Here is a 15,189-nt window from a genome sequence, read left to right on the forward strand (position 1 = left end):
ACTTTAAGTTGGGGGCTGGGTCAGGGGGGATGCCGATCAGCGGGAACTGATTAGGTTCGAGTCTGGGTAGCTGAATGGGAGGTTTCAGAGCTGGGAGCAGAGAGGGATTAAGGTAATGAAAGATCGGTTCCTGGGGTTAGTGGGGGGGGGGGGGGGGGGGGAGGGTTTGCAAGGCTTGAGGAGTTGGGGTAGGTTGGCTCAGGAGGAAAGGATCAGATACCTGCAAGTCTGAGACTTTGCGAGGAAGGAGTTTCCGACCTTCTCGATAGCACCGGCCCTGTCTGTTGGAGGTGATACTGTCGGCAGGGGAGTTAAGAGGGTGTTGCTGTCGCCAATCTTTGGGAAGGTTTTGGAGGAGGATAGGGTTTCCATGGAGGGGATTAGGGCCAAGTGGGAGGAAGAGCTGGGGGAGATAATGGAAGAAGGTTTGTGGTGCAAGGTCCTGCAAAGGGTGAACTCCTCAACCTCATGCGCGAGGTTATGGCTGATACAATTGAAGGTCGTGTATAGGACGCACCTCACAAAAGCGAAGGGGTGGAGGATGTCTGTGAGCGGTGTGGGAGGGGCCCTGCAAAACATGTACATATGTTTTGGTCCTGCCCGAAGCTGGAAAGATATTGGAGGGAGGTTTTTCAATTTCATCATGGGGGTGTTGCACGTGGACTTTGAGCCAGATACCCTGAGGGCCATTTCGGGGTGTCAGACCAGCCTGAGTTGCAGGCGGGTACGAGAACAGAAGTTTTAGCCTTTGCCTCGCTGATTGCTCGGAGGCAAGTTCTGCTGGGCTGGACCCTGGAGAAGGTCAAATTTGAACTTGGGGGGGGGGGGGGGGGGGGTGTTCTACAATTCATGGATTCATGGGGTTTATTTATCATGCACTTTCTGGAACTTGTTGCCATTGAACACTAAGCCGGGGGGGGGGGGGGTTGTTTTTTCTGATTCCCAACTTATTTTTGGAATTTGTGAGTCAATGTCTCAGGCTGCGTATTGGTGAGGTTGTTGTCTGTTTGTTTTTCTTTTTTGTTTGTGTGATGAAAATATGGCGAATAAAAAGATTTTTTAAAGATTAGCTGCTGAAAAACTGCCTGTGAATATGGGATTTTACTTTTGAGTCAGATTCTGCATTGGGAGCATACTGGAGATGGTAGACCCACCCACTGAAATAAATAATAATTATAGGACGACGTACACGCTATGAAAAATATAAGTGAGACAAAGTTGCAAATTGATCTTGCTGGCCTGAAATAAATGCTTGAGAGGTAGGATATCTTTCAAATTAAATGGGTTGGACAAGTCATCAACTATATGATTGTTTTGCAAAAAGAAGTGTGTGTATGAAGATACCATAGGGATTTTAGAGGATGTCTCAGTGCAATACTTTGTACAGAATATGGAGGTCTTTGCTTTAACTTGTTTTGAAATTTTGGGTGCACATATTAACTCTAAATTTTTGTTTAAAAAGAGAGAAGGGAATAGATTAGCTGTATTTCACTTGTGTGCAGATGATGGGTATTAATTAGTAATTCCCTAAAAATAGACACAGACTGAAAACGCGGTTGTTGAATTAGGAGGCGAATGTATGTAATGTGTAACTCTGCATTTCAAAAAAATTGTAAATATTGGCCCAAGTTTCATCCTTTATCAACCGGTATCCTGGAATATAACAACTAAGATTTAACCACACCTCCACATACACAAACACGCACACAGACCAGGTGGACGCAAACACCACACGTGCAAACACCAAGCACACATAGTTACTGACGGATGAACACAAACTATCATTCATAGGGATGATTCTATGTGTCCCCATTAAATATATGCTCGGAGACTGACTGTACAGACAACGATTGGAGTTGCTTCCTCTGCTATAATATACCTGTCAGTACTTTCATTCGGAAGGACGTAGGAGAGTTCTGCACCAGCAGTGGTCTGCAGGACTGCTTTGGGCACAAAGCTCTTCACAAGATCAGTAATTTTAACGACTTTACAATGAGGCTCTTTCACGATCACCATGTGGTATCCGGCCCCTGAAACAACAGATCCAGCACAATAATCACAGTTGCTAAAATAGATTATTGCTTCAGTTTGAATAAAGTTCCCTTTGATTAAAACATACAGATTTATATGATCTTGCATTACGTGTCATGGCTATTACAGAGCTAGAATGTGGCACTTCCAGGTAATACCATCTTATCAGTTACATTCATCAGAAAACCAGCAGGGCTTGAATCTAGTATAATAATCTTCATTGTCACAAGTAGGCTTACATCAACACTGCAATGAAATTACTGTGTAAAGCCCCTAGTCGTCACATTCTGGTGCCTGTTCGAGTACACGGAGGAGAATTCTGAATGTCCAAATTACCTAACAGCACCTCTTTTGGGACTTGTGGGAGGAAACCGGAGCACCCAGAGGAAACCCATGCAGACACAGGGAGAACATGCAGACTCCGCACAATGACCCAAGCCGGGAATCAAACCTGGGACCCTGGAGCTGCGAAACAACAATGCTACCCACTGTGCTACCGTGCTGCCCATCAAATCCTGCTTCAGCCTGTTGTCCCACCTTGAGCACTGTGTCGGGTTTTGGTCACTAAGCTATAAAGGACGCTGTAAGTGGTGAATGGGATGCAAAGTCGCATCACAATGGAGATCCACAATCTTAGTGATCTGAAGTATGATGATAAGTTGAAAAATTTGGGATCTTCATTCTTCCTCTTAGATGTGGCTAAGATAGCAGATAATATGGATAAGGGACATCAGTTTCAAATTAATAAAGTATTTTGTCGTGATATCAGGAGGTTCTTCAAAACAGAGTAATGAACACAAGCAGCAGCAACAGGGATGAAAATCCTGAAATCATTTACAAACCAATGGAGGTTACATTAAGGGGAATGTGGGGTCTCTCACCTGAAAACCGCAATTATTAGATATCCATCAATACTGTGAGCAGGCATCTGGTGATGTTGCACTATTGTATAGTGATTTTTTTTCACCAATCTACACTCATTTAAATGAAACTACATTTAACACAGAATTCCTGGTTGGAACAAAATGCATAAATATTCAACAAACTGAATCAAATTAACACAAGAGGCAGGCCAATTCTGGCTGGTCCATCACATCAACAGTACAATTAAATAAGCAAAGCAACACTATGCAAATTATAATCAGACCAGGACAGATTTGAGTCTGCAGAGGATGTCCTAAGGATTCACAACACCCAGCTCAGAGGCAGGAGATTCTGGGCGGGATTCTCCATTTCTGAAACTAAGTGTTGACGCCAACGCAGAATTCGTGGACTTTTGCGACAGCAAAACTGGCGCCACACCTGGAATGATTCAGCTATTGCTAAGGGGGTTTCACCGGCGCCACATGGAACACAATCGATTCGAATGAGAAACGGTGCTGGATAGCCAGTTTCGTGATTGGCACTCAGGAGGCTGACAAGCTGCAACCGTGGAGGAGAGGAGGATGACCCTGCACCGTGGCCTGGGAAGGAGGCTGCCAGCTGATGCCATTTGCCATGCATGGGCGCAGGTAGCAGAGGTGGTTAGCGCCATGGGCAACATCGTCTGGACTGGCCAGCAGTGCCAGGAAAAACTGGACGACTTCCTCAGGGCGGCAGGGTGAGTAGGCAGCAATGTGCCCCTGGCACCTACCCCCGTCCCACACACCCATAACCCAACCACCCCCGGAGGGTGGGTGATCCCCACCCTACACCACATCGCGGTACCCATTTCTGCCGCCATGGTTCGGTGCCCTGACCACTGAAGCCACCAGGAACCCACCCCCTGGACTGCATGCATCGGGTTGTGTAATACTGTCGTTTCTCCCAGCTCGGACACCTTCTCTTCGCCCGGGACACAGGAGACCCCGGAGCTCGAGTCGGAGCACGACGCAGATTTCCAGTCAGAGCTGTCTCCAACACCCTCTACCATCCCAGAGATACTCACCTCGGTTGGGCACTTTAGTGAAGAGGCTCTTGGGACACTAGCAGGTGGAGGTAGGAACAGCCAAGGGGGCGGACAGTTGGAGGGCATCAATCGTGAAGGTGCAGTTGCAGAGCCAGAGACTACATGAGGGGTTGTCAGCGAGCATCCAGCACCTTCAGGTGCAGTTGGAGGAGTCCAACCGCGTGCAGCAGCAGGAGGTGGTGCTGAAAATGTGTGCCACAAAGACCAACACCGCACGGGTGGCGTCCACGGTGGAGGCATTGGGGGCGACGGTTTTGGCTATGGATCAGCATGCTCAAGGCCTGAGACATTCTGTGCGGATGCTGGCCGAGACCCAGGGCAGGGTTGCTGTCTCACAGACAACCATGTGCCAGAGCCACCTGGACACAACAGCAGGGCCCAGTCACAGCAGACCATGGCTGGGAACAGCGCTGGTATTGCCCAGGCGCTGGCCGACGTGGCACACACACTGAGAGAAGTGGCCCAGTCCCAGAGGGAGATGAGGCAATAACTGGCTGATGTGACACAAACACAGAAATTGGTGGCACAGTCAATGGGTGATGTGGCGCAGTCGCAGATGGATATAGTTCACTTCCTGTGTTCCATGGCTGCGAGTGTGCGGATCCTGGTCAACACCAGAGCGGGCCTCCAGGACTGGCAGTGGATAGAACAGGGTGGCACCACAGCACCTGGGTGAACGGAGCAGCAGCCGGGCCCATCCAGACCTGGTCATTCCAGAAGACGGCCCCAACGGGGGCACACGTAGAAGGGCAAGAATCACAGCAAGCCGCCTCCACTGCTGCTATACCATCTGGGGAACCACTTAGACGTAGCGTTAGGGCCCGTTAGGCCAGAAAGTTAGACACTAGTTAAGTTGGCAGAGGGGCAGGGCACAGTTTAGTTATAGAAGCTAGGGCACAAACCTGTAAACATTTGTTCACACTAAACACATGTTACCACTGTTACAACGTGTCTTGGTGCTCTGTATGATGGATGTGGGAGGTGGGCTAGTCTGGTCTGGCCAGAGAGAGGATGGAATGGCAAGACTTTGTGGGTGGTCACATATCAGCTGCACGTTCAACAACAGTTTGTGTTGAGTGGCCTGTCATCTGCATGTGCTCATGGGAAGACATACATCCCATCGATCACCCCCTGGACTTGGCGTATAGCGGCGTTGGCGGCAAACCCAGCTGTCTGGGCAGCCTGGTGGGCTCGGTCCACATTGAAATGGATGTACTGAGCCATCATGGTATAAAGGGCCTCTGTGACGGCGCGGTGCACCTGTGCACCAAGGTCTGTGAGATCCCGGACTGGTTCCCACTCCACGCCTGGAAGGACCCCGTCGTGCAAAAGTTCAGGGCAACCGTCACCTTGATGGCCACCGGGAGCAGGTGTCCTCCCCCAGACTCCCGCGGTGTCAGGTGTGCCATCATCTGGCAGATATGTCGCACTGTAACTGCTCAGCCGGAATCTTCGACGGCATCCCAGTCCGGCAGGTCCTTGAATGACAGGCGGTGCTAGTACACACAATGCCTTATGAGGCGCCTCCTTGACATCTCCTCCTTCTCGGCCTGTTGGGTGGCTCACTCTCCATCCAGGGGTGGCAACCTCCTGTCCCTCTTCGGCACGCTCCGCTGCTCCACGCTCCGCTGCTGCAGCTTCCTACTCCTTGAGCAGCGGCAGCTCTTACAGTCACAAGACTGCGGCGATAAGCTGGAAGGCCACCTTTGCTGGTTGAATTCCAATATCCATTGTCTGCAGAGGGTGAAAGGCCGATATGTTAGCATGGTGCATAACCTCGTGCCCAACCAGGCTACGTGGTGGCCCCAGTTGGCACCACAGGTTCTGCCCCCACACATGTCCCTTCCCCCCCCTCCCCACCCAACCATCCCCACACCCCTGGCCCCATCGGTGGCCGGCACCATGGAGGCCTCTGACCCTGGCACCTACCTGGCACCCCCATAGGGGCTACTGTGGGTGTTGCCCTGGGTGGGCAGCCTGCAGGTGGCAGAGGGTGGGGTGGGGGCATCCATATGGTCGTGTCACTCTGCAGAACCAGGGGCCAAGGTGGGTGGTTTGTGAGTGCGCAGCAAGGTGGCTGCCTTGCAGGCCACGGTAATGGCAATCCATGACTGGACACTGCTCGAACCCTATGGGTGGGTCTCCCTGGCCACTCGGCTTGTTTCCCCACACCCCCAGCCTTGGCAGGCCCCCCCCCCCCCACCCTCAGCCAGCCCGGCCTGGCAGCCTACTGTCGTGCCTCTCTGACTCCTAGCCACTCTCTCTCCCTCATCAGCCATGACACCGGCTTCACGATTTTTAAAAGCACAAGTGAACCGTGCCGTCGGGAACTTGGCCCACCGGACGAGGAAAATTGCGGAAGCCCCACAGAATACCAGGTCCAGCCCACTAATGATATGCAAACATTTATTGTACGTGCGTTCTGGTACGAATTGACTATCTTATATGTCTCTATTAAGTCACCTCTCAGCCTTCTCCTCTCTAACGAAAACAACCTCAAGTCCCTAAGCCTTTCCTCGTAAGACCTTCCCTCCATACCAGGCAACATCCTAGTAAATCTCCTCTGAACCCTTTCCAAAGCTTCCACATCCTTCCTATAATGTGGTGACCAGAACCGCACACAGTACTCCAGGAGCGGCCGCACCAGAGTTATGTACGGCTGCACCATGATCTTCTGGTTGTTGAACGTCAAGTGTGAGTTATGTTTACATTAGATTGCAAAAGAAAATTCAACCAATACAATTAAGATGAACTTCCTACCCAGAATATCTCATCCACTGAACAGCCTCATACATTCAGTCCTTTCCTGCCTATATTGTGATTTATGGTCCCTACAATAACAAGCTGTAGACTGAGATTAGCACGAACAGAAGATTATCTAACAGGAAATAGAGAGAGGGGATAAATGGGTCATTTTCAGATTGGCAAACTAACTAATTAGGAAGGGTGCGAAGGGTCAGTGCAGGGGTCTTAACTACTTACAATCTATATTAATGATTCGAATGAAGGGGCAGATTGTATTGTAGACAGATTTGTTGATGATACAAAGATAGTGGACACATGCAAAGGGATACAGATAGATTAAGTGATTGGGCAAAGAAAAAGGTTAATGGAGTATAATGTGGGAAAATGTGAAGTTATCCACATCCGTAGAAAGACTAGAAAGGCAGATTATTATTTAAATGGAGATACACTATAGAATGCTGCAGTTGTCAGGGATTAGGGTGTCTATGCTTTGAAGAGCAAAAAGCATTCATGTACAAATGGATAACCAGGAAGGTGAATTGAATGTTCGCAAGGGGATGTTATGGCTGAAAGCAGAAATGTCTTGCTGAAAACGCTACAGGGCATTGGTGAAACCACACCTAGAGTAATGGATATGGCATTGGAGGCACTATATAAGAAATTATATACTTGCATTGGAGGCAGTTCAGTGAATGTTCACATTAATTCCAGGGATGAAGGGGTTGTGTTCTGAAAAAAGGTTGAGCAGGTTGGGCCGATACTTATTGGAGTTTAGAAGAATGAGTGGTGATCCTATTGAAACAATTAACATCCTGTGGGCTTGACAGTATAGTTCTCTCGAGAATCAAGAACTAGGGGGCACAGTTTCAGAATAAGGGGTCTGCTCATTACAGATGGAGATGAGGAAGAATTTCTTCTCTCAGAGGGTCATGAATCTTTTGAATTCTTTAACCCAGAGTAGATTGGAGGCTAGATCATTGAACACATTCAAGGCAGAGATAAAGAGATTCTGGAATGATAGTTGAATCAAGAGTTCGGGGGAACTTTAGCAATGTGGAGCTGAGGCCCATATCGGATTAGACATGTTTGTATTGAATGATGGAGAAGGCTCGAGGAGCTGAATAATCAACTCCACTCCTAATTTCTTATGTCCTAATAAGATCAGGCTTCTCATTCAATGCCTTTGGAGGATGTATAAAGGGTCATAATTGGGGGTGGACAGAGATCTGAGAGTTGTGTTTGGTGCAGTTTCTCGTACCCACCATACTTGTTCTTGAGGAACAGTGAAGATCCACAGCATTGAAGCTGTCCATTGGCCATGATCAGAATACGATCTCCAAGGAGATCAGCTTCATCCATAAAATGGGTGGTGAGCAGGATAGTGCGGCCATATTTCTGATGCTGTAGAAGGTCCCAGGCAGCTCTCCGAGAGAGTGGATCCATACCAGATGTTGGTTCATCCAACATGACAACCTGAAGGACAAGAAGCAAATAGTTAATATCAGATCCACCATGGGGTTTCAACCAGTTTCTAAAGGGCAGTGGCACTGGGAAGAAAAAAAAATCCCTCTGCAAAGTGTCCCACCCATTATACAGGCAAAATTTTACAGCCTCATCGTGGCAGGGGCGGAACCGGAAAATACAGCGGGTGGTTCAAAAGCCCATTGACTTCAGTGGGAATGGAAGATCCTGCCAGCGGAAGGGGCCGTTAAATCGGACCTCAACACCATCCAGGAAAAAGCAGCTTGTTTGATTGATGTCCCTTCCACAAACATCCACTCCCTCCACCACCTATGGCAGCAGTGTTTACCATGTGAAATGAAATGAAAATTGCTAATTGTCACAAGTAGGCTTCAAATGAAGTTACTGTAAAAAGCCCCTAGTCGCCACATTCCGGTGCCTGTTCGGGGAGGCTGTTGCGGGAATCGAACCGTGCTGCTGGCCTGCTTGGTCTGCTTTCAAAGCCAGCGATTTAGCCCTGTGCTAAACAGCCCCAGTACAAGAGACACTGCAGAAACTCACCAACACAGCACCTTCCAAACACATAACCTCTACCATCTAGAAGGACAAGGGCAGCAAATACATGGTAACACCATAACCTGAGGTTCCCCTCTAAGTCACTCACCATTGACTTGGAAATATATCACTATTCCTTCACTGTCACTGGATCAGAATCCTGGAACTCCCTTCCTAAAAGACTATGGGTGTTCCAACACATCTGTGGTGCTCGATCAATGACTCCAGAAGCGAGATTGGGCGACAATTGAAGGCTTTATTGTACTAGATGTTTCCCCCAGCAGCGCAAGTACAGAATGCAGCTGCTGGGGAGACACGGGCTCTTATACTCCGCAGGCTTCACCAATGATACAGCAGTCTCAGGTATTGCCCAGGGTACCGTAATACCCCTAATACCGACTACCACATTCACCCCCTGTTAAAAAAGAGTCTGGCGGGGTGGTGGTCTCGCGTTATACAGTGGTAGAGGTTGAAGTTCTGGTAGTACCCGGTATACATTAGCACAGTGTTTTGCCTCGTTACATGTCACAACTATTTACAGTATTTATTTACAATCAGAATGAAGCAATTAGTTGATCGGGAGCCCTGGTCGTCCTCTGCGATCGTCGTAGCTTCGGCGGTGATGCAGGCGCCGGCTCGGGCATCCGTGGCTCCGGGAGCGTGGCTTCTTTGGCAGCTTCATCACCCCTGAAGGGACCGGTGGGAGAATCGATCTACCTGGGAAGGGGGCGGCTGTGGGAGGGAGGGGGGTTGTGGTGGTGGGGGTGTGGGTGGGGATCCAGCGGGTGCCAGGTCCCGAAGGGAGACCGTATCCTGTTGGCCGTTGGGTACACCACATAGGCGTATTGAGGGTTAGCGTGAAGGAGATGGACCCTCCCTACCAATGGGTCCGACATGCGCTCGCACGTGTTTGCGGAGCAGGATGGGTCCAGGAGCTGCCAGTCAGGTCGGGAGCGAGGTCCCGGAGGAGAACTTCCTAGGGAAGACAAGGAGATGTTCGTGAGCCATTTGGTTGGTCGTGGTACACATCAGTGATCAGATGGAGTGGAGAGCATCAGGAAGGACCTCCTGCCAGCGGGAGACTGGAAGATTCCTGGACCGTAGGGCCAGTAGGATGGTCTTCCAAACCGTTCTGTTCTTCCTCTCTACCTGTCCGTTCCGCCGGGGGTTGTAACTGGTCATCCTGCTCGAGGCAATGCCCTTGCTGAGCAGGAATTGACGCAGTTTGTTGCTCATAAAGGAGGACTCCCTATAGCTGTGTATTATCGAACATGAAAGCGACCGACCGTTGGTCAGTGAGAAGAGTGAATCTCCTGCCGGCCAGGTAATGCCTCCAATGCCGCACAGCTTCTACTATGGCTTAGGCCTCCTTTTCATCTGCGGAATGGCGGATTTCTGAAGTGTGGAGGGTGCGTGAGAAGGCGGCCATGGGTCTGCCCGCTTGGTTGAGGGTGGCCGCCAGAGCTACATCGGACGCGTCGCTCTCGACTTGGAAGGGAAGGGATTCATTGATTGCGTGCATCGTGGCCTTTGCAATGTCCACTTTGATGCGGCTGAAGGCCTGGCGGGCCTCTGCCGACAGGGGAAAAACTGTGGATTGGATTATTGGGCGGGCCTTGTCCGCATAATTGGGGACCCACTGGGCATAATATGAAAAAAATCCCAGGCAGCGTTTCAGGGCCTTGGAGCAGTGTGGGAGGGGAACTCCATGAGGGGATGCATGCGACGGGATCTGGGCCTATAACTCCATCATGCACTACGTAGCCGAGGATGGCTATACGGTCGATGCTGAACACGCATTTGTCCTTGTTGTAAGGTAGGTTCAGGATTTTTTCGGTATGGAGGAATTTACGGAGGTTGGTATTGTGGTCCTGCTGGCCGTAGCCGCAGATGGTGACGTTATGAAGGTACGGAAACGTGGCCCGCAAACTGTACCGGTCAACCATTTGGTCCATCTCCCGTTGGAAGACTGAGACTCCATTTGTGACAACGAAGGGAACCCTGAGGAAGTGGTAGAGCCGCCCATCTGCTTCGAATGCAGTGTATATTCGGTCGCTAGGGCGGATGGGGAGCTGGTGGTAGGCGGAGTTGAGAACCACCGTGGAAAAGACCTTGTATTGTGCAATCAGGTTGACCAAATCAGATATGCGGGAGAAAGGGTACGCGTCGAGCTGCGTATATCTTTTGATGGTCTGACTATAATCGATGACCATCCTATGCTTCTCCCCGGTCTTTACAATCACTACTTGAGCTCGCCAGGGGGTGTTGCTAGCCTCGATAATTCCTTCCTTCAGTAACCGCTGGACATCCGACCTAATGAAGGTCCAGTCCTGGGCACTGTACCGTCTGCTCCTGGTGGCGACGGGTTTGCAATCCGCGGTAAGGTTCGCCTAAAGAGAAGGCGAGGCTGCAGACAGTGAGGCGGGGATATAGGGCTGCCGAATTTAAAATTTAAATTTTGGAGGTTACATTGGAAGTCTAACCCTAGGAGCGTGGCCACGCAGAGGTGAGGGAGGACATAGAGGCGGAAATTTAAAAATTCCCTTCCCTGGACCGTGAGGTTCGCTACACAGAACCCTTTGATCTCTACAGAGTGAGACCTGGAGACCAGGTAGATTTTTTGGTTAACTGGGTGGAGGGGGGGGGGGGTGGAGGAAAATAATGGAGATGGCGTCATGTAGAGGCACGAGCCTGGGTGCCATGGTAACGGCACCGTTGCCGCTCTCCCCTAAGAGGTTTACCACAAGCCCGGTGGTGGCGGCGACCCTAAGAATCTGGGGACAGTGGAGGCAGCATAGGGGGGAAACAGGGGGCTCGATGGAGGCTCCACTGGGTGGCAACCATCGGTTCATCCCGGGGAACAAGGATGGGGGATTTAGGGGGTGGCAAAGGGCGGGCATCAGCAAATTGAGGGACCTGTTTATTGGTGGGAGGTTTGCGGGCCTGGGGGAACTGGAAGATAAATTTGGCCTTCCCCAAGGGAACATGTTCAGATACTTGCAGGTAAAGGCGTTTGCTAGGCGACAGGTAGAGGGATTCCCTTTGCTGCCCTCGCAGGGGACGATGGACAGAGTGCTTTTGGGGGTGTGGGTCGGAGAAGGGAAGGTGTCTGACATCTATAAGGTAATGCAGGAGGTGGAGGAGTCGTCAGTGGAGGAGCTGAAGGCTAAATGGGAGGAGGAACTCGGGGAGCAGATAGAGGACGGGACTTGGGCGGATGCCTTGGAGAGAGTCAACTCTTCCTCTTCATGTGCGAGGCTTAGTCTCATCCAATTTAAGGTGCTGCACCGGGCCCACATGTCCGGGACTAGGATGAGTAGGTTCTTTGGGGGTGAGGATAGATGCACCAGATGTTCGGGGAGTCCAGCGAACCACGCCCATATGTTCTGGGCATGCCCAGCACTGGAAGAATTCTGGAAGGGGGTGGCGGGGACGGTGTCGAGGGTGGTTGGATCCAGGGTCAAACCAGGGTGGGGACTCGCGATTTTTGGAGTTGCGGTAGAGCCGGGAGTGCAGGAGGCGAAAGAGGCCGGTGTGCTGGCCTTTGCGTCCCTAGTAGCCCGTCGAAGGATTCTGCTACAGTGGAAGGATGCAAGGCCCCCAAGTGTGGAGACCTGGATCAGTGACATGGCGGGATTTATAAAACTGGAAAGGGTCAAATTTGCCCTGAGAGGATCAATACAAGGGTTCTATAAACGATGGCAGCCTTTTCTGGACTTCCTGGCTCAAAGATAGGCATCTTGGTCAATAGCAGCAACAACCCGGGGGGGGGGGGGGGGGGGGGGGGGGGGGGGGGTGTTCCTTATTGTAGTGTCTATTCTGTAACATTATATTGTGAATATTATTGTTATTTTTGGTATTTTACTAAGGTGCGTTATTGTTGTATAAATTCAAAATTTTTCAATAAAAATTATTTTAAAAAAAAAACTGGGTGGATGGGAAGAGAACAGCGCCTTACCGTGTTGAGGTGTATGAAGCTCTCTATGCTCCCAGAGTTGATCAGGCAGGATGATTAATGCCCACTGATGAGCGCGGTCGCGAGCGTTCGGGGCCAAGACTGGTCCAGGGTCATCAAGGCAAGTCGTGGCAAAAGCTGGAAATTTTCTTCGGACGATGAGTGGTCATCTGAATCGGGGTCCTGAGACTCCAGCCAAGATGGCGGCACTCACTGGTCGCACATGGCTGGGGGTGTGCAAGATGGCGGCGCCCATCCGTCGCACGTGGTCCCTGGGGGCAAGATGGCGGTGCCCGGAGCCCACACGTGGCTCTGGGAAAACAACATGGCAGTGCCTGCTGGCTGCACGTGGCTCGTGAAGAAGATTGGGGTGGCAGTCCCGTTTTGCCCCCGGAGACCGCAGCGATCGCCCGGGCCTGGCATACCGCCACAAGATGGCCCTTTTTGCCGCACCCTTTGCAGGTGGAGGAGTGGGCTGGACAGCCGCCGGGGGTGCCCGTAAAAACAGCAGCCGGGTCCCCCGGGGTTGCCTGGTAGCCGTGCCGCACAAGCTTGCGGGGGGATGGGGGCTACATCGGAGTCGGCCGCAGGAGGGGTTAGGGGATGCTGCCCAAGGGGCTGCCGCGCGGTCGGGGGCTGCCGCGCGGTCGGGGACGTCCGCGCGGGCGATTCGGGAGGCTACATCCATGGAGCTAGCAAGGACCCGCGCCTCCTTGAGGCCTAGTTGTTCTTTTTCTAGCAGCCGCTGGCGGTTTTGGGAGGACAGCACACCTGCAACGAATGTGTTGCGGATCAAAAGTTCTGTGTGGTCGCTGGCTGAAACTTGTAGGCAGTCACAGTTCCTACCTAATACCAGGAGCGCACGGTAGAAGTCCTCCAGTGATTCCCCGGGGATTTACCGCCTCGTCGCTAGTAGATGTCGGGCGTAGACCTGATTTACTGGGCGAATATAGTGTCCTTTCAACAGGGCCATCGCGGCCTCGAAGTTGTCTGCATCCTCGATGAGAGTGTAGATCTCTGGGCTCACCCTCGAGTGAAGAACTTGCATCTTCTGGTCCTCCGTGGGTGTAGCTGTGGCCGTCCTGAGGTACCTGTTGAAGGGTGCCAACCAGTGTTTGAAGGTTGCTGCTGCGTTTGCCGAGAGGGGGCTGAGTTGCAGACACTCCGGCTTGATTCGGAGCTCCATTCTTTAAAATCTAGTACAATAAACTGACGCTCGATCAATGACTCCAGAAGCGAGATTGGACGACAATTGAAGGCTTTATTGTACTCGATGTTTCCCCCAGCAGCGCAGGTACAGAATGCAGCTGCTAGGGAGACAAAGGCTTTTATACTCCGCCTTACTGGGCAGAACCAGCAGGCAGGCTTCACCAATGATACAGCAGGCTCAGGTACCTCCCACACCAATGGTCTGATAGCATTGTCCAGGGTACCGTAATACCTCTAATACCAACTACCACAATCTGGAACTATAGAAGTTCAAGAAAGCAGCTCATCACCACCTTCTCAAGGGTAACTAGGGGTGTGCAATAAACACTGCCCTTATCAGCAAAGCCCAGATCCCATAAATTAATACTAAAAAATTCTACCTTACATTTCGAAAATCACCTGGTCCTTTTAGAAGGAAGTTGAAGGCAGAGTTTGATGTACATGTAGCTGATGTTATCATATGTTCAATCAGCAAGGACCTGTTACAGGCATAATCGCCATTCGTTGCAGTGACAGCCAAATGACCAGAGCCACCCGCCCTCATATCACACCCCCAAAACCCCAAATCGCCAGTGCCCTACCAAAGTTGTTTGCTCAGTAGTGTTGGTTCTCTGTCTTTGTTTTCCTCTCTGTGGTTGGATGTCGTTTTCTTGGCACATTAACCATTACTGCTCCACAACTGGTTGTAATAAACTGGATACTACTTTGGACTTTGTCCTCTTTGGTGCAAGAAAGCCATGGTAATCCCCAGTGTGGAGCCTGCTGCACTGTATATTGCATGAGTTAGCCAGTAAGGCGAATGATCAAAGGCTACTGTGACTCAGTTCTCCATAAAGCAAACTACAAAATGGATGTTGTCAGCCAACTGGAGAAAGGATTATTATTCAAAATCCCTTCCATATAATTCATGGCCTACTCAGTGTTATTAATCATTTAAAGGTTTTCTATTTTTTTGCTTTCTTTGATATGAAGTCAGTAATAGGAATAAGATCAATATTTTGACTAAAGATTCCATTAGTTTCAATTTGGTCACGCCCAGCTCTCAAACACTCAGCTTAAACACACTCACAGTCTGGGCCCTGCACCATCAAAAGAGCTGCTTCAGGTTGGTTAAGTCAGACTTGTTTGTTGGAATATTCATGTCATACTTCTTGAGTAAACGTTTCTACAAAAGTATGTGAAAGAGTAGCTAAAGGGAGCTTTGGTCCCTTATAGGATAAGACTGGAGATTCTAAAAATGGTAAACAAATGGCAAATGGATGAAGGGACCAATTGTATTGTAGCC

At 50.5% G+C, this 15,189-nt stretch overlaps 1 protein-coding gene across 1 annotated transcript in view; it reads right to left on the reverse strand.

The window, feature by feature from the left end:
• The window catches only part of abca3b (ATP-binding cassette, sub-family A (ABC1), member 3b), a 191,204-nt gene that overhangs the window by 61,857 nt on the left and 114,158 nt on the right, over nt 1–15,189 (reverse strand). The window contains 2 exon segments of the mRNA XM_038820903.1: nt 1,880–2,030; nt 7,987–8,197. Of these exon segments, the coding sequence (XP_038676831.1) occupies nt 1,880–2,030; nt 7,987–8,197 (362 nt within the window).

Source organism: Scyliorhinus canicula, chromosome 15 (assembly GCF_902713615.1).
Source record: "Scyliorhinus canicula chromosome 15, sScyCan1.1, whole genome shotgun sequence".
In the NCBI taxonomy this organism is placed as follows: Eukaryota; Metazoa; Chordata; class Chondrichthyes; order Carcharhiniformes; family Scyliorhinidae; genus Scyliorhinus; species Scyliorhinus canicula.